The 20,784-nt window shown below is 35.2% G+C and overlaps 1 protein-coding gene across 1 annotated transcript in view; it reads right to left on the bottom strand.

The window, feature by feature from the left end:
* Positions 1-20,784, bottom strand: part of LOC140148208 (exportin-T-like) — a 91,416-nt gene that overhangs the window by 7,458 nt on the left and 63,174 nt on the right. The window contains exons 18-19 of the mRNA XM_072170069.1: positions 13,442-13,509; positions 9,813-9,977 (exon numbers count right to left, since the gene is read on the bottom strand). Of these exons, the coding sequence (XP_072026170.1) occupies positions 9,813-9,977; positions 13,442-13,509 (233 nt within the window). The remainder of the gene's footprint in view (positions 1-9,812; positions 9,978-13,441; positions 13,510-20,784) is intronic.

Below are 20,784 nucleotides of genomic sequence, written 5' to 3'. Positions count from 1 at the left end.
TCGAAGTAAACTTTATAAATCTGATGATTTATATTTGAAGTGTATGTAGGTGGGATGAAAAGCTGACGATCAATTGAAAAATTTTACCATTCTTATTGAAGATATGGATTTTTTTCCCCAAAACACCAAAAAAAATTAGGTCTTTTTTGGGGAAAATCCTTATCTTCAATATGAAAGGTCAAAATTTTCAATTGATCATCGGCTTTTCCTCCCAGCTATACACACTTTAAGACTATATCATTAAATTTATAAAATTTACTTCGAGGACTGTTATATCTCAAAAATGTTAAAAATATCAAATTTTAATAATTTGTCATAAAATTTGTATTATATCGTGAATTTCATAAAATGAAAATTATTTGATACCAGAAAGACATTCTTCGTATTCAGAATGCAATTCGATAGGTCTGATGTGCTCTCATGTCCCACAAAAAATACTGTTGAAATGCTCATTCCAGTTCCCTTAAGGGGGTACTACACCCCTATGGTAAATTAGTGACCATTTTTGCATATTTCCCAAAAACCAATAACACACTGGTAACAAAAGTTATGTATATTATTGGGGCAAGGAATCCCAATTACTACACTGAAATTTCAGCGACTCAAGACAAGCGGTTCAGTATATATGATAGGAAATGAGGTACATCCTAGCGGTACCTTATTTCTTATCATAAATAACGAACCGCTTGTCTTTGGGTCACTGAAATTCCAGTGTAGTAATTGAATTCCTTGCCCCTATAATATACATAACTTTTGCTACCACTGTGTTATTAGTTTTTGCGAAAAATGCAAAAATAGACACACATTTTTTGAGGGGTGTAGTACCCCTTAAGGAATCGGATAGCAATGTTTGCAGTATTTTATGTGGGACTTGAGAGCACACCAGATACACCAAATTACATTCTGAATACGAGGAATGTCCTTCTGATATCAAATAATTTGGATTTTTGAAATTTGCGATATAATACAAATTTTATAGCAAATTATTGAAAATTGATATTTTTGATATTTAACATTACTTGTGGTAAAAGTATGTAGCTGGTAGGAAAAGCTGTGCATCATTTGAATATTTTGACCTTTTATATTGAAGATGTACATTTTTCCCCCCAAAAGACCCAGAAAATAAAAAATGGCCAAATATGACTTCAACACGCAAAATGCACATTTTAATTGCATTTTAATACAACAAAGAAAGGAAGTACGGATTTAAAAATTGAGTTCATCAAAAGTTTACCAGACATAAACTGGTTGAGTGGGTAACTTTGATTGACTTTGATAAATAAAGAAATGGAAGTGGCCTGATCATTCATCTTTTATTCAATGATCCCATTTTGGGATTTTCCCAACCACATTTCCTCCTAAGAAAATCATTTTAAGTAGGTTATACTAAGGTCACATCTACTTTATCCAGAGCCTGTGTAATTTATGAGGAAAATAGTTCCAAAGCATATTGCCTTTTCTTGAATTCAGATTCCTATTACCCCATTTTTGGTTTTGGTACATGAACAAATTGTATGTATCAAAAAAAAAATTTAAGAACCCACTCTATCACACTTGTCCACCTTAACACAGTGATATATTTTGTAGCAGGTATTATTGCACTGATGAATATGGTAGATAACAATATATAGCACACATAAAATTAACTGATGCCCAAAATCAGGAAAAGTTTTGTTTTTCTTTGTCTTCACTACTATGTGTAGTAGTCTGTCCATAGGAAGAGAAACTACTGGGTACCACACATTCATGGAAACCAAAGTGGGTAACAGCTTTTTGTGCCTCGGCATGCTATGTACGGTATGGATCAGAAAGGTCTTTGACAAAGACTACACCAGTGTGAGATCAACAATTACCATCATTTATTTTACATTTCCAAGAACATTTTTATTCTCTAGTTCTAAGAAATGACGAAGATGAATATGTACTTATTCATATTGGGCAAAACACTTATCTTATGGAAATTTTCTTTGTGTCATTAAAAGAATAACGTCAGTCAACTTTCCCAGTTTTGCGAAATCTTTCCCCATTTCCTTGATATTAAGCACCAGTTGCAAACACATGAACAATGAACACAGCGCTCGCTTCATAAATGGCACAACAATGTGACAGGAAGTAAATCACCAGGTGCTTTTGTTGCGCAAAATATTCTGCGAAATGAATAATTATTCATTTCGCAGAATATTTTAATTTTTTTAAATACATTATACTCCTTTTGCAGCAAAAGGAGTATAATGTATAATTCTCAAGATTATTGTACACTAGGCGGTTACCCATATTTGGCGGTATATATATGTTTTTGTTTTCCTTTTAATCATAGCTATGATAAAAACAAAGATTAAATGACATCGAACTTTCAGAATAATTTATGGGGGGATAAGTGAACGTGATTATGTCACATCCCTGAATTAATCCATCACAAAACATATGTGACGTGATCAAAGGGAATGAGTCACATGTCGACCCCGGTCGAAAATGAGTTTTACATATGTTTCTAAAGAGGACATTTAGAGCTTTCTGAAACTGAAAACCCCATGTTGATACGACATTTCTTTGTAAAGTTACATCAATTTATCAATCGCTGAAAACAATATAAAACTAGAGCGGTTCTCGGGTTGCGCGGTTTTCGGCATACGTGGTTGGTGTGTAAGGTTGTTGGGTGATGGTATGGTAGTGGTTGTGTTTAAATGTGAGTTTCTTTTCAGAACCCTGTATGGGCGAAGCCTGGATGGTGGATGGGGAGTGTGGGGTGATCAAAGAAGGAAATAATATGGAAATGTAATAGGCCGCACAGTTGTGTAATGTTTATGTTTTACAAGATGCCCAGTAGAGCACGGGTTGGGATATGGAAAATCCCCTCGTGGTGTCGAGTTCACAACAGGTGTCGGTATTGCTTTACCAAAACAACCCGAGCCGTGTGTTGGAAGATTTTGTATGTTTAGACAGTTTTCTAGCAATGTTCCCAGTAGAGCACGGGTTGGGATATGGAAAATGCCCTTGTGGTGTCGAGTTCACAACAGGTGTTGGTATTGCTTTACCAAAACAACCCGAGCCGTGTGTTGGAAGATTTTGTATGTTTAGACAGTTTTCTAGCAATGTTGACTATACCCACCAAGTTTCATGCCCATACGACAGATTTTAGTAAATTGACCTCAGATGACCCATGAGTGACCTTGGATTACCCCCAAAATGACCTTCCAAAAATTTGTCTCTTAATGTTGCCTGTACTCACCAAATTTCATGCTGTTATGACAGTTTTTAATTTGACCTCAGGTGACCCCTGGGTGACTTCGGATGACACCGAAATGACCTTCCAATAACTTGACTCTAAATGTTGAATATACCCACCAAGTTTCGTGCCCATATAACAGTTTTAGTAATTTGACCTCAGATGCCCCTGGGTGACCTCGGATGACCCCGAAATGACCTTCCAAAATTGACTCTAAGTGTTGACTATACCCACCAAGTTTCGCGTGCCCATATGACAGTTTTAGTAATTTGACCTCAGATGAACTCTGTGTGACCTTGGATGACCCCTCAAATCTATTCAGCTCTGTAAGAACATCAACTACAAAATACAACTGACCAAGTTTAGGCGATACATCATGTTGTTAAAATCCCTGTAGACCCTATGGCATCATCGCACATGTTGACATCCAAACTTCATCACAACATAAACTACCGGGCCTAAACTTCGACAATGATCCATTCATACTGTCCCATTTATTGACACCTTCGGTTTGTATCAATTGCCGGTGAGCAAAATACACGTGCTCTGTTCACTATACACAGCAAGGTATAGGAAGCTATGTGCACGATATTACAAACTCTACCTTGCTGCATTTTATTTGCAGTTCTGACATCTGGCCTGCGCCGGTTTAACCAACCAGGTCAGACCTTTGGAGCGGGGCTAGACAGGGATGACAGAAAGCTGTGTCGTCATAAATTAAATAAAATGTATCACTTTTGGTAAACAAGGGTTGTCTGAGAAGAAAAAATGTGGAAAGGTGAAAAGCAAAATGAAAAAAAGAGAAGAAAAACAGAAGGGGAAATGGGGAGGAACGGGAGGGAAGCTATGATTTCCTTTCTCCATGCTCAAAATTAAATGTTGAAATTAAAGTTTTCATTTTTCGTTGGAAAGAGTGTGCCCGAAAGTGATTGCGATTAAAACAAACGTTAACAAACAAAAATAAAATTCCCTAAATTGTTATGCCAAAATAAAAAAATTTGTCTTGTAAATTTGTGGCTCTATGTAAAGTTTGGAAGGATTTTTGTTACTAAAAAAAGAAAAAAAATCTGGTGTCATAATGAATCAAAAGATGTATGTTTTATACAGTAAATGAAGTAAAAATTATGATGCGCAGTGATTATGCCATCTTATTAAATTTCTAATCTTAATATTTCGTCTTTTTGTCAAATTGTCAAAAGTATGTGATAGCCGATTTATTTCTCAACCGCACCAAGTATTTAGTTTTGTTTTGTTGTGTCGTTAAGATACCCAAACAATTAAGTTTCCGACGATACAGTTCTTTCAGGGACACCCTGTATATAGCATGTTTGTACTACAGTATCGATTTTATTGAAGGTCACTGCTAAACAAACACTTGATAGTCTGTGCCTCGGGCCAGACTGTATGTGGCCATCACGATGTTTGTTCGGATCGCCCGACATAAATTGGATGTGTAGGAGACTAGGTCTGTGCAATCAAATGAGCGTTTCCAAAAAGCAACACAAAAGCAAACAAAAAATACACCCATTGCCCGCTATTTACTGCACGAAATGAACGACTCTAATCAGGTACCGCATTTAAATGAACGACTCTAATCAGCTGCGGCAATTCCACAATCATGCACAATGGTGCATAGGCCTATCTTATACACGTATTCTTATTCGTGCATTTGACGGACTTGGGTGTTTTTGTTTTTGTTAAATATCTCCTCTCCTGAACACATATTATTATAGAAAATCTATCTACTTCTTCATTCGCTTACATACTATATACCCTGAAACTTTCAATCTACACAGTGGCTAGATAACCCCTTAAACGTATGTAACAAATGTTGCAAAACAAAATTAAAGTATGGTTTCTCCGCCTATGGCTACGCCCATACAACAAAAGAATTTTAACACTTTCTTTGCCAATATCTCAAAATCAATATTAGCGACATCCGACTCATTTCCCTTGATCGTGTCACATATCAGCTATCTGCAGAGCTATTTGGTAAAGTGTTAAATGTATACAAGATAATAAGTCATCAATGATAAATTGCACCACGGTCCAAAGCCCAGATTCTTCACATCAAACCAGGATATGAGATGTCACTGGTAACATTTGTATGATTTTATCCCCATCTGTATTTCAGACTCTGAGTACACGGGTCACGGGATGACGTTCAAACTGCTTCCGAGAAGTATTGAATGACTACGATCAAATGTGCAATGCTATTTATACACTTTGACATTTTCAACAAAATTATAAACATATTGAAAAGAGTTTGCTTCTGTTAAGGTTACACAGGGTGTTTCAAAATTTTTACATTTATTACAAAACAATGTTTTCAAAGAAAGTTCAATATCAGTATTACATTTACACACATAAGTTTAAATAGCATAGATGGATCCTGTGTTATATAAGTTAAGGACAAGGTCTTAATAATTGCTGGCTACAGGTCGATAGATCAAATGGTCATTATTCAGAAAACTTTGCTACAAACCATAACCCTTGCCCTAAATTTCAACATAACCCTAACCTATAATAACCTAAACCCTAACCCTAAACATAACCTTAACCCAAAACCTAAATACATCTATCCCAACACTTAACTAACTCAAACCTAATCATATCATTAACCCTAATGCAACCCCTAGCCCCAACCTATCCCTAATCCTAACATAAAATGCCCTAAACCCCAACTTTAAACCTTTTTTCAGACTAATGATCTGTTCCCAGGATATTGCTGATGGTGAAGTCAAACTTCAAATTATAATGGGTTCTGTCACATGGATGGATACAATTTTGGGACACACTGCAAGTAAAAATTACCATATTTGACCTTCTTCGTCAACCAACCATATAATTACTTCAACAAACAAAAATATCATGACAATATTCATAAAAAGTATATGGCATACACTCTGCCTGCCTTTGGCACCACTAGAAGTAGGTGTTTTTTTAAATAGTCGATACTTGGATACTACATCTATGCTTTGGCAACCAAAATCTGTGTTTGGAAAATCTTATTTTAATGCATTTGTCATACTTCATTTCATTATCAACACAATACTTCCCTTTTGATATCTTCCGACAAACAAATTGGATATACTCTAGACTTAATCATGTTAATGGGTTCTTAAAAGAAATCTTTTCCTGTTGTAGTATGTACTTTTGCACAATTCTTCATAAACTCATCAACATTGTGTTGGAGAAGACAAAAGTGTTTATGTTGATTGTACCTTGCAATACATCTTCTTCACCATATATGGTATGAATGCAATCGAGCAAAACAGTCCGGTATCAACCATATTCAGTTGGATTTTTCCACAATACATAATTTCCCATATTTTGTATTGCAAACCAGCTTTGACTAACAGGGCCTATTGCTATTGATAGGCCCTACTGATAGGCCCAAATTTGATTGACAGCCCTATAATCCTTGTGTAACTCTTTTTCCAAAGCAACAAATTTGGCTGGCAAAGGGACATAGAATAAATTTATGGGAGTCTCTGTTACTTTGTAAGATTGACTTATGAAACATTTGAACCAAACCATTAGGTACACTATTATTATTTTATCCTGAATGTGGCTGAAACTACAGATAGAATTGCATCATGTTGTTTCTGCAATAGAATCGGTTGTTTCTAGAATGTTTACAATAGAAATGAAATGAAATGAAAAAGCATACTTGGATGTATTTCAAAATCCACTGTTGCAACCTCCAGCAGATCTTGCTTAATTGCATTGTAATATATAATTTGACAGGGCATTGAATTGATGAAACAAAAGTAAAGCACAGCAGTACAACACATAGATACCCTTCATCTATTATTATATCTTTTATTATATAAACAATGCCACAGGGAATAGAGTTTGATGATATATGTATGGTATGCACTATGCAATTGTCACTATGGTTCACTTTCATGTGACAATTTTGCAATCTAATCCATTTCCAAGAACTGGACATTGGCTGTGATCCCATCAATCTTGGCTACCAGATCTGATGCAAGAAAAGATTACTTAATCACTTGGCAAGTGCTGCTACCTATAGTCTTGTTTGCAGTGCTTTTGAAAGTCCACATACTTGTAAGCATTTAAAAGCAAATGGAGTCATTTGTTGCACAAAATTAACTTTCATTTCTATCTTAAGTTGTAGATTGAAAATTCAATGGAGTGTAATCTATGCATGGTTTCATATAACAAATACTTTTATTTTGCACAAAAAAGACAAACACACAAGATGAGTTGAACAGCCACAAGGAATTTAACCAAAAACAAAATATATTGTCTTATTTCAGTTTTCATACAAAACAAGTTTATTATCAGTGGCGTGTGCAAGGGGGGCATGTGCCCCAACACTGTTATCAGTCAGTCGAGGTAAATGCACCCAATCAGGGGAAAATTTGGGATTACTTGAAACGGCAAGATAAGCGAGCCAAAAATTTAGAATAATCAAAAAATCAAGACCTGTGCTCCACACTTTTTAAAACCTGTAGATGCCACTGTTAAATATATAGCCCTCTTTCTTTCCCTTAATTCTGGATGCAGCTAGACCATTGTTACTATTACCACAAGAAAATATAAGTAGGTATCCAGTAGTTTCAAATAATCATTTCTACACTTTGCTCTCATAAAAATAGCACATACATAACATTGCATTTACAAGTGATTTTGTCACCATGCCACACAATCAAATTCCATAGCATTAAAAGAAACCTTCATTCATTTTTTTTTGACAAAATTAATTTTTAATAAATAGTACGAGTATGGAAAGGAGAAGATTTATAAAGAAATCAAAATGCCATCATATCAATGGTATTGTTGAAATGCCAGTACTTTTTAGACAGTCAAAAAATGTGATAAGCTGACATTACGAGACATAATAATTGTTTTGTTCAAAATTATTTTAGAGCAAAATTCTGCAAAAATTACATTTTTTATTTCCATAGTAACAAAATCCCATTGCTATGCATGGGCTCAATCAAGTGGGTGTTGAACTTGACACACGTCAATTGTGCATTCAACCCTGAAAGCATTCAGACAACACTGCAGTTATATCAGACAAATTGGGACAGTGTACACAAACCTGCATAAATTAAAAAAACAAACACACACAAACCACAACAACAACAACAACAACAACAACAACAACAACAACAAAACAACAAATAAATAAATTCAAATCAATCAATGAATCAAGCAAAATGCCCTGAGAGGTCAATGACTTTCATTTCCGGTGCTCATCATTGCAACAAAATTGCTCAATTTTGGCAAATTCTTTGAATATTAGTGGGTTCAATAGAAGGGATATCTTGACTGATGACGGCATTATTAGGAATTGAAAACCTGTGCTTCGGTTTTTAATTCTTGATATAAATAATAAGAAATATAAAAAGACTATACAAAATTATCACAAATGAAATTGACTTTCTCATGCTTGGTCAATATATGGTACTTCCTGTTGAACAATACATGTCTACCGTGAGTCATCTTAAAAAATACTTCTTCAATTGAAGATGAAGATGACTTCGCTTTTTCCATTTAACAACTATTCTCAGTGACTTATAATGTTAAACTAACATGAATGATTCAGCAGAATATATTAAGATTACAAAATGTAAAATTACAAATAAATAAATGACCCTTTTGTGTTTGATTTCCGATTTTAATTTGCACCATAATTCTCATTAAAATATATAGGTTACCTTTTGTACATATTGTAAGGAAGTAGACAGCAGGAGGAGTGCTGTATGTATTAATGCAACAATGTACGCTCTTTTTAAAACATACCTGACTGTGGGTATATGCATAATTAACTTACTAAATGCTCCAACTAAAATACTTCCAATTTTGAATTACTATCCCATTATATCCTCCATAGAGCCCCATATCAAACTTTGGGTTGATGTTACATACCTCAATCACAGTTTCATGCTACGGCTTAGCACTTTCTCAAATTGACTGACTAATTCCAAACTATTCTCAGCAACTAATGATGTTAAACCAACATGAATGATTCAGCACAATATATTGTGCAGGAATTGATTAGTCAATTTGAGAAGTTCTAAATCGTAGCACCAAACTGTCATACCCAAATTTTGGATTTGTATAAATCAATGCTGAGGAACTTACTTGTGGAGTTATTAACAATGTTTTATTGGTTTACTTTAAGAATAACAAAATATAAGGGGTACTACACCCCTGGCCAATTTTGTGCTTATTTTTGCATTTTTCTCAAAAATTAAAGCGCATTGGTGACAAGTAAGATATGTATATTATAGGGGCAAGTACTACAACTACTGCATCGTAAATTCAGCAACTCAAGTCAAGTATTATAGTTATTGATTTATAGATCAAATATTGGTTTTCCCTCATTTTTGCCTGTAACTCCACAACTGCTGTCTTTGCTGAAATAAAATTTCCAGTGCAGTAGTTGTAGTCCTTGCCCCTATAATATACATATCTTACTTGTCCCCAATGCGCTATAATTTTTGAGAAAAATAGGCACAAAATTGGGCAGGGGTGTAGTACCCCCTTAAATGAGACAGTAATTATTATAGCTTTAAAATCAAACATGCAGAATGAAAGTGAGACTTACCAAAACTGTCTGAGCATCTCCTAAATCAAAGGTCTGTTTGAGAGGTGCCATAAAGCAAGCAGGTACAATGTATTCATACATGAAATCACTGAATCCAGGCAAGCCATTCTTGCCTCCCCAGGCTTCTACTAATCTCTTCAAGATGTTAAAACAAGTCTTCTGCATCTGTAAATGTTACAAAAACATGACTAAAATCAAATATGTTGCCATATATAGCGCCTTTCAATGTATTGTAGTGCTTTACATTTATTGTGCTGCTACTAAGATAAGTCACACTATGTGGCTTCCAAAAACATCAGTGACAGTATGACCACCCCTAACAGCTCCACATTGTACCCCTGAGTGGAGTGGACAAACCAAATATAAAGTGTTGCCAAAGGACACAGCACCCGAACCCGAGTCAAACACCCTAATCTGGTGTCTTATCTAAATTTGGAATAAAGGCTAATATCTTTTGTATGGTTATATCAAGGTGAGAGCCAGATTGTCAAAATGGGGAATAAGGCAAGTGCGGGGAATTGGCAAGTATAGGGCAAGAGAACAGTAACTAAGAAATATTATTAATAAGCAAGTAAAAGCAATTTTTGCACAAATTTCAGCAGCAACAATTTTGAACATGTTGGCTTGTTCCTAATTACGATATTAATTTCAAATTTTCTAGATACATAACACATGAAAAGTTTTACATGATTCAAAAAGCTGATTCAGTCAGGCAACTTTCATAAAGGAATATAAACACAGACGTGGTATTGACTAAGGATACATTGGTGTGCCAAAACGTCCCAACTACACCCACCTGATCTGTAAGTTTTCAATTTGGTTCTTACCTAAATATTAACATACAAAATAATGTTATCAACCTTTATTCCACATACTAGGGGGTTTATAAGAATATTATACCTTTGACTTACAAAAAAGTAGGGGGTATCTCAAAGGCCTACAGGTATGAGCATTGGGTGTTCCCCATTTCTTCATTTAAAGGTGGGTGACCTGATTGAAAGGCTAAATCCCTCATTGATATCAGGTGAAAGCTAATATTTTTTTCTCACAACCCCAGTGCAATGTTATGCCTGAGTGTTTGTATTTCTGTCTCTGGTTAAATTTAAAGCCTGAAATATGTTTCATTTCAGTTGGTATGAATAAAACATGGAAATTTGGTGGTAAACCACCCCGGAAGTCATGTACTGTGATGCACATATTTTGCGGAACTACAATCGAAACCGCTGGAGCTATTGGAACTCAAATTCAACTCTAGTCTAGCCAATTGAACTCTAGTCTAGCTAAAATGGCCACAAGTATGGTTTTAAAATTTGTGATCCAGTGTATTCAATCTCATGTTGATTAAAGACAGTGTAGAAACCAAAATAAAATGCCAACTACTCACAGCCTGATAGATGTGACAACCGATTGGTATCAGAAACTGAGAAATCTGAAAACATCAGTATGCTCACACTAACAGATTTCTCAAAGGCATTTGATGTTTTCGACCACAACATATTTGCCTTCTTTAACCTTCTGAACATGGGTGTGTTACCATCTATTGTGCAGTAAGTTATTGACTTCATTTAAGAGGGACGGCAAAAGTTCAAATATAAAAATATCCTTTCTGATTGGCTTCTAACGATGGGAGAGTTCCTCAAGCCACAACTTTGGCCCTAATCACATTTCTTTGCATTATCAACAGTGCTCAATAGAGTGATAGAAATACAAACACTGATGTATGCCGCTGACCTGACACTGGGTTACGGTAACCCTTGTGAAATTCAGGGAAGCCTGGACTCACAACATCAGCAGACAATCAATAACAAGTTAAATTTCAATCCTTAAAATTTCAGGTCATACAGGTCGAAAATCTCCTACTGAGGATGTAAATAGGGATTTCCAGCAAAATATTCATCTTATCCCAGGGCTTTGGCTACTCTCCAATTGGATTCACTCCAGAACCACAGAGCTCAAATCTGCAGAGAGGTTGCCACCAAGATTCTCTGGTTGGTTCCCTGCCCAAACATAGACCATCCATCCAATTACATCACAGGCCCAAGTACAGCTCCTTCAAGCGCAAGGCCAATCACTTCAAAAACAGTCCCCTGATTTAACCATTTTGTCAAGTCTTTTGCTTTGTGTAGTGGTCTAGGACTGAGATGCTTAATCCCTAGGTTGTTGGTTCAAATCCTGTTGGAACCAATGTATTTGCTTTCTTTATTAATTTATATGATGAATAGAATGAGGTTTAAGAGAGCAAAGCATTTTTTGCAAATTGATACATTATGATCATTTCTCTGTTTTAGATTCAATGGAATGAATAGCTGCCCTTTGAGACAAGTGCATACTGTGCCATGCCACAACTTGTGGACAGAATATGGAAAATGTAGGATGCTTACATTCCTTGTAGCTCCTTGAAAATTCAACAGAGATTAGATCATACAACTGCATCTCTTACGGCCTACACCGCAGATTAGATGTGATTTGGACCAGAGAAGTATCTGACTGTTCATGTATGAACAGGAATAACAAGCTAAATATAACATCATTCATGTCTGTTATCCATCAAGATTTCCATTGTCATCAAGTTAACTCAAATTCCAAACTTGTGATGTCTGCTAATAACTCAAATTCCAAACTTGTGATGCCTTGTCTGGATACTATTTGAATAGTACCCCCATTAACGGCTGTTCTCTCATCAATCTGCTTTTTGACTGCTTTGCAAAATAGTTTAAATTATTTTTGGTCACATGATACTTGTTAAACCAATTAATGAACGGGAATATATTAATGATGGATATGATAAGTAATAGTATCCAGATAAGGCATCACAAGTTTGGAATTTAAGTTATTAGCAGACATCACAGTGCAGTGTGATATATTCAACAATTGTTTTACCCCATTGCTATGGTAGTTAATTTGATTATTACATCACTTTTACAGCAAACTACCAAAATCAGCTTCACTTTTTTATGTTTGATCATATATGTCATTTTATCATCCTATATAGATATTATTATATCTAGAGGCACACATTACTTTCAAATTAGTCATAATGAACTAAACCCCAAATCACCTTTTCAGGATGGCTAATGGAACCCATATATTGTGATAATTACTGTGACTTGTCAGATTATTATATATCCATTGCATGTTGAACATGATCTATCACATATTCAAATTCATTAGTACAATTTTATACTGGGTTGATTGTAGCAGAACTATGTTGATTAAAGCACACCTACATCCTTATTGACTAATATTTTATGGAGCAATGCCAACAGGTTTTTGCCACCAGGTTCTACAAATGGATCTCTTTAGCATGCAGCCAAACAGAAAAACCAAATTCTGGAAGTGGTAAACGGCCAAATAATATCATGTCTTATGGGGTCGATTATTGCCATCGCATGTGCCAAATTAATGTTTTCCTACTTAGATCTATATGCATCATATTCAAGTGTGCCATATTTACCAAAGATCTATGCCCTGAACAATACATCACACTTCATAAAAGCTAGATCGGGTCATTCCCCGGACGAAGGCTGTTGTAACAAGAGGTGAAAACTATGGAGATAAATATGTTTGTATTGAAATCAATTAAGAGTTTAATTTGGTCTTTTGATATCAAAATTAGAATATTGTCTTACCACTGGATCGTTAACATCCACCACAGCTTGTATGATAGTGAGCAGAACTTGCTTGCAATTCTGGGCTTCTGTAACAAAAATATACAAATTTTGATAAGAATTTATTACATAATACACCTGTACATCAAAATAGTGCCTGAAGCAACATAACAAACAGGTTTAATATTATGATTTACAACATGAAGACTTTAATACGAAATGGTAATATGGTTCCAGAATTACTGGACCTTGCTTCAAAAGTACTGTCTAATGTCTATGCTTTGTTTCCCCTTGTACATCATCATCTTGAGTTCGAGAGTGACGTAGCTGCGTATTTTGCTGGTTGCAGTATTGAATCGCATACCCTAATCTAATCCAGCAGAACATACACACATGCATACTCTTGAAAGAGTACCAATGGTCCTCTAGCACAATTTATATTTGACTTAGACCTGGACTGCAATTTAAATTACAAGCTCTTTTTGTATGGGCCCAATTCGTCTTTTCAAATTATTTATGTTTTTTTTAAATTTCTATAGTGCTAGAAGATGTCAATATAGTGAAGCCATGGGGACAAGTTGACACAGCAGTAACATAGTATTAGCTGCTATTAATTGATTAAGATCAGTAATTAATTGTTTTAATTACTGTTTTTTATCAACAAACAGTATGAAGCAAAATATTCTAAATTGTAGTATGAGTGCAAGAAGGTTGTATCTATATTTTTGTCAATTCAAAGAAGCATTTCTTCTGTGTCTTATTTCTTGTTTTTGAATGTTTTGATTATTAGCGGGATACCCTCAAGCGCTTGCATGCTGGTCCCCGCTAGATGGGAGCTGCTCACCATAACAGGAATAATTACTGAACAGGTAGAATCATTGAAAAGGTACATTTTATTTTTCTAAACCTGTCTCTTCTTACTTTCTTTTTTAGTTTATTTTGCTTTAGCTTGTGATTTTCCGCTTCCATGTTATTTATTTATTTAACCTCGCTCCCATTATTTTCTAAATATGTTCTTTCTTACATTTCCCTTTAGCTTCTTTGTTTATTTGCTGCTTGTGATTTCCCGTTTCCATGTTTTTTATTTAATTCTGTTCTCATTATTTTAGCTTCTTTTTTCTTACATTTCCTGATTAGTTTCTTTCCTTCTTTGTTTCGTTCCCGTTTCATTTAGTTACTTTAACCCGTTGGCCTATTACTCGTACATTTTTGTCCTCATTTTAATTTTCTTTTTCTTTATAGTAGGCCTACCGCTTCATGTTGTTTGTGCAACAAACATCTTTTTCCGATTTATTACGCCCTCTCATAATAGATAGATAGATAGATAGATAGATAGATAGATAGATAGATAGATAGATACAACATTTCCCTATTTATAGTAAGATTTGATAAAAATATAATCAATTTCTTCCAAGATTTGTAAAATACCTCAAAATGTATACATTTATCTAGATATTTTCATAACTCAATTTTGCCATAAATGTCACTTATGTCCCTCTTGCACTCACAATACGAAATATGAGGGAATATATACGTATGGGCTGGCGGCGAATGGCATGATCGAGCAGGCAACTTGTGAAACCGCCCGGCCGTATGGCATTTTCCATATACTTGGTTAGTTTTGTGAGGTTCATTATCGAACCCCAACGGTTTTAGCTATAGGCCTATTTGTTTGTGATATTTCAAGCATTTTAAAATTTCAAAATAATCCCATTCAATTACACGGTTGACGATGAAAATTTACTGAATTTCGAGAATGCGTATGGGGGAAATAATGACAGACAAAATAAAAAGCAGGTCAGCATCACCAATATAAATTTTTGAACTTCCCAGTTCAGACAAAAATTCTACAAGTTCCTCTTTTGGACATGCTACAACATAATGGAAGTAGACGAGAGTAGGTTAAAAAAAATAAAGAATTGGATAAAATAGATGGGCTGCACATGTAGAACAAAAAATATGAATTTCCATAAAATTACTGAATATGATGACAAATTTGATATATCAAGTAAAGTGGCATATAATATAGATCACAATAAGGATATATTATTGTGATGTATTGTAATTATGTGTTTTTATTATGTATTGTTATCATGTATTGTTATATTGTATTCAGCCCTCGAATTAAGGATCTGAAGGGGCACGGCAACTTTTTTAGGGCAAGTTGATAATTGCCTTGGATTTTCACTGAAAAGGCAAGGCAGCACGGCAGTTTGTAATATTTCAAGAGGGCATCATGGCAACTGTTGAACATTTGAGAAGGGCACCAAGGCAATTTCTCAAAAGCGAAGAAAACACTTACAAACAGTCTGATAGATGATTTTATAATGAAGGGGCGGGGCAGGGCTGGGGCACCGACGGCAACTTCATTAGAGGGCACGGCAAGTGACTGCCTTGGGTAAAGGACATATTTTGAGGGCATTACGGCAGTGGGGATGGGCACCCACAGCAAAATGCCATGGGTGCCATGGGTTAATTCGAGGGCTGATTGTATTGTTATTATTATGTATTGTAATTGTATGTGACACGATCTGCGATCTGGTCCTTGGGGTCAAAGGCGGCCAATTTGAAATTGAGATAAATGTAAAAATATAAAAACAATAAAATACATAAGAAAATACACATCAAAAAACTTCTGAACTTTAGCAGCAAGTATGCTAGACTTTTGGTGTTTTCAGTATATGCCTGATGTTTGTATAATATAAGTTAATAATTGTAGTAACTAAATTTTCAAATATGCCTCCTTTGGCCCCCATGGAACAGATAAAATAAATGCAAATATTGTAGTACAACATTGTAGCCAAACCATGGTGATTTGGTATCATTTTCTATTGATAATGCTTGGCAACACATTACAAGGAAATGTACAATGGATACAACAGTAACTATGGTAAGACCATACTAAAACTTTTACTGCCTTATACAATGTATGGAGTACCCCCCCCCTCACTCAACACTTAATTACCAAACTCCCGAAAAGACCCATTTTTGGACCGGGCAGCTTAGAAAGAACCCTGGCTATACATAAACAGAGCTCTGAAAGACCCTTGATTTTGATAATTTCAGCTCTTAAATTGCTCATTCCTCGCATTTCTGTTTTTTTTTCAGGTGGCGTTCAAAGTCAACAGAACTTGATTTTGACTATTCGCAGCTCCAAGAGACACCCTTTTACCCCCACCAACCAGTGGGTCTTAAAGTTATCACCCGCGTATCGCATCCAGCTGTGACAAAAATACCCCTTTTTCTTGCATTAAAGTTCTTTATAATATTTCCCCACTTCCTATCTGATCTAAACCAGCTGAATACAAACTTACTTTGGTGTTTGTTATCGCTACCAAGAAAAAAATGAAAAAAGAACCACCACAAAATTCAACCTGGTAACTTATGCCAACAGTTGTGATAAAATAAAAAATTCCCCTTCTTCATCCTGATTCCATCAGGGAAGTGCCACACTACCCAGATTCGGTCAAATCTAAACAACGGATTGCCATAAATGATTAGGTTTTGATCTTAAGTGTGTATACCATTACAAGGAACTGTTTAGATAAAAGGGATTTTGATACTCAGAATGTAAAGAGGGCCATTCTGTGAAAACAGGGACATGACCCAAAACATGCAAATGCACACAACTTTGAAACTACAGTGCTGCAATGTCAAATCTTGTATCCGATGAAAGAGCCCAATACATGTTCTTAGATTGAGCCATCTTACAGTTACATTGATGCATGTTTACCATGAAATTTCTTCAAAACACCTATTTTTGGTCAAATTTCTCATGTTTGACTTTCTTAGGAAAAAGACCGATATTTTGAACCTGCTTTACGTTTACACATCCATATTTTAAAGCTGTTTCCCCTCTTATCTACAACATTTGAAGTTGCTCCATATTTTCTATCACCCTATTAAACTTCAGTGCAGTATATACCTGGTATAACACTTTCTGTTTAAGGGAACTTTTGAATCAAAAATCATGGCCATTCGTAGCATGTCCTTTTTGCACATACAAGTGACCAATTTTCTCACTAGTGTCATGCTTAGTTAAAGTAGAGAACATTCAACTCTTTTCCCCCCAATGAAATGCAAAGACTTAACCAATACAAAAACCATGGTACTCTGAACACCAGAGGAGATGCAGAAAAAAACAGTGTCATTGGAGTAACTGTGGAATCACCCACGACCAACTCTATAAATTGTGATCAAATATAATATAAGTTAGCCCCTGATCCTGCTAATGAACCGACTGAAAACTGTTTTCTTCATTACATAGAGCATCCTTAAATAAATGGCACATATATGGCCATGTGTATAGTATAAAGCTTACATCCGGGGCTTACATCATCCATGGGGAATTCTTTACTTGGATAATGTCCATCCTTTTCCTTGAATTTATCAAATATTTGGTTTGAAGTTACGATTGTCAACATTGAAATCTATTTTACTGATAAAATAACTGTATCACATGACTGATAACCCCTAAAAGGTGACCACAAAATTTGGTGTACAAAATCTGGGACAAATATTTCACAGCTCTTCTTTCTATTGTATAGTAAGCCTAATGCTCCGAAAGTATCTGGTTTGCATACTTTAAACATGAGGTAAATAACCTGGAAGTACAATGTACATAAAAGGTAACTGGGCAGCACATTATCATCCAGTGTCAAATATGGTAACCAGCAGAAGCCAATCTTCTTAATTTGAATAAAAAGGAGGAACTCTAAATTGCAAATACCCAAAAAAGGATATAGTGGGAGTGTCAACAGAACTTCATTTATTTACAACATAGGAACGGAAACAGCAATTAAGCCTACACAATTACAGTTCTATTACCTTGGTAGGGATTTCCCTCAGACTGCACTAAACATGCCTTTATCCTTTAATAAAGACACCATCTAAATCAATTGTAATGAATTTGTTTGGTCAAAACTGTGATATAATCAAGTAAGTGAGCTGTGGAAATACAGGATTACTTGTACTATCCAATAGATTAAATAAGAATTTCAAGAAATAAAACAAAGTGGGGGAAACCAGACATTTGGTTCCAGGGGCCATGAAAGTGATTTTTATTTTGGGGTAACAAAAATCTAAAAATCGGATTAAAAAGCTGCACTTTTTGTCACAAAATGGTGGAAGTTTTTCCATGTTTTGTTTTGGTGCAAAGACCAAGTTGGAAAGAGAATCCCACATGCCACCGCTGAATAGGAGTTGCTTTTTGAAATTGGCGATATAATACACATTTTATGGCAAATTTTCAAATATTGATATATTTTTTTATTTTCCATATTTAACAGTCCTCTAGTAGCGTGTTTCTATTGAGTCCCCTGCATTTTACCGGTAAAACTGTTCGCCGTCAAATAGCGGCGTAAAGGCGGATAACGGTCAGTTTCATTGCACGTTGTTTACCGTAAACACTCGATGAACAGCGCCAATTGACACACCTTAAAAGTTTGCCGGCGAAAGGTCGTGCACTGGGATCAATCCCCGGGTCAATCGCAAAGCATTGTGGATTTTAATATTGTAGTATTTTCTTAATTGTTTGGCTAAAAATGAGGTAGCAAACACGAGAAAAGAAGACCGAAGAATGATGTTTTTTTATTAGCGCTTTTCATTCGCTCTCGTACATCAAATTACGCTATTGGGGAATGCCCCTCAGTGATATCGACGTGAGTACTCAGTATTGTTGCGCGCCAAAAAAATAGGTCTTAGAATTCAATCTTTCACAGTTTAATAATTCAGTTCATATTCTTTTTAGTGAATAGTAATTTAACATCAACAACATAATATTAAATTCATGAAATCTTTCTAATCTTCTGAAGCACACACCGCCGAGGATCCGACCCGGGGGATCCGAGTTGATTTCTATTTATTTCGCATGCACAGTTGGATTCATCCGCTGTTGTTGTTGTTGTTTTATTTCATGGCTTGTACTAGGGGTCATAAATCATAACTCATGTTAAATATTTAGCATAATATGTATAATGCAGGGATAATGCATTATGAATATTTCTTCCATTTACTTTATTTATAGCAAGTGAGTCAAATATTTGTATGTTATTAGGCCTAAGAATTTTTGCGAACGGAATGGTATAATAGTAATACATAAACAAGCTAGCTCATTGATGATGCAGAGGTCAATTTCGCGACTCAACTTCCGTTTTCTTCCCTGTATGCGCATTCAATCAGAACGAGTGAGTTTCTATAAGCGCCCCCGCTTATTTTCCTTCCTCAAGAAGGAAAACGTTACCGTAAAAACTCGCCTCTGTTTACCGGTAAATAGCGGGGAAGGTCAGTTTATATTGAGCAGAATTAATCCCTTTACCGTCTTTTTACCGGTAAATGGTCCCAATAGAAACACGCTAAAAGTAAAATGTATAAATCTAATGATATGTACTTTCAAAAAGTTTCAAATGATTGTCGGCTTTTCCTCCCAGCTACATATACTGTAAGTAAATATCATTAGATTTATAAATTCTACTTCAATGACTGTTAATATGAGAAATAAAAACAAAATTCAATATTTAATCATTTGTATTATATCGCAAAATTCAAAATTATTTTATATCAGAAGGACATTCTTCGCATTTAGAATGCAATTTTCTATGTCTGGGGTGCTCTCATGTCCAAAAATATTGTGTAAACTGCAAACATTGCTATCCAAGCCCTTAAGAACTGTAAAAAGTTATTTTCATGTGAACATTATTTCATAAATAGCCACTATTACTTTTGAAGCAATTAACATTCACATGTTTTGTTGCACCACTACTAAGTACCATTAATAATCTATTATCACAAAATTAAATAGTTAATTAAAATATTACTGGGATTTATTATTTGTACAATGAAAAAGATAGAAACTTGAAATGCTTGTTATTTAATACAGTTATTGTACTTCCTGTAAATATAAACATTGAAGACAAGCCAAGAAACCTTGAACTGTTAAACTTAAGGTGCTTAACCTTTTTTCCCTTATGTATTAGCAATAGAGGGCATAATCAATTTTAATACATGGACCAGAATTTTAATCATCATAAATTGTACACTTTCTTTATTTCTCATTGCTTGTTTCCAGGCCCGTATGCAGGATTTCATTTGGGGGGGTGCTGATTTTGAAAAAGTGGATTTTTTTCCAAGGGGGGAGGCGATTTTGTGAAATTGTCCAAAAATGCATAACAAACCTGATTTTTTTTGCTCGCTACACTCGCAAATTCTGAAATTTTGGGACTTTTTGTATACTTTTCCAAATTTGGGGGGCCCTGCGTACGGGCCTGCTTGTTGCTATGGGATCCTTCTCACTTCTGACATTTATCAATCAATATTATTGTGCTATTACTCCTCACTGCTATTTTCCCCCTTATTATGTATTAGCA

This window comes from Amphiura filiformis, chromosome 3 (assembly GCF_039555335.1).
Source record: "Amphiura filiformis chromosome 3, Afil_fr2py, whole genome shotgun sequence".
Taxonomy (NCBI): Eukaryota; Metazoa; Echinodermata; class Ophiuroidea; order Amphilepidida; family Amphiuridae; genus Amphiura; species Amphiura filiformis.
Note: the sequence above shows the minus strand (reverse complement) of the source record. Positions and strands in the feature narration are given on the sequence as shown.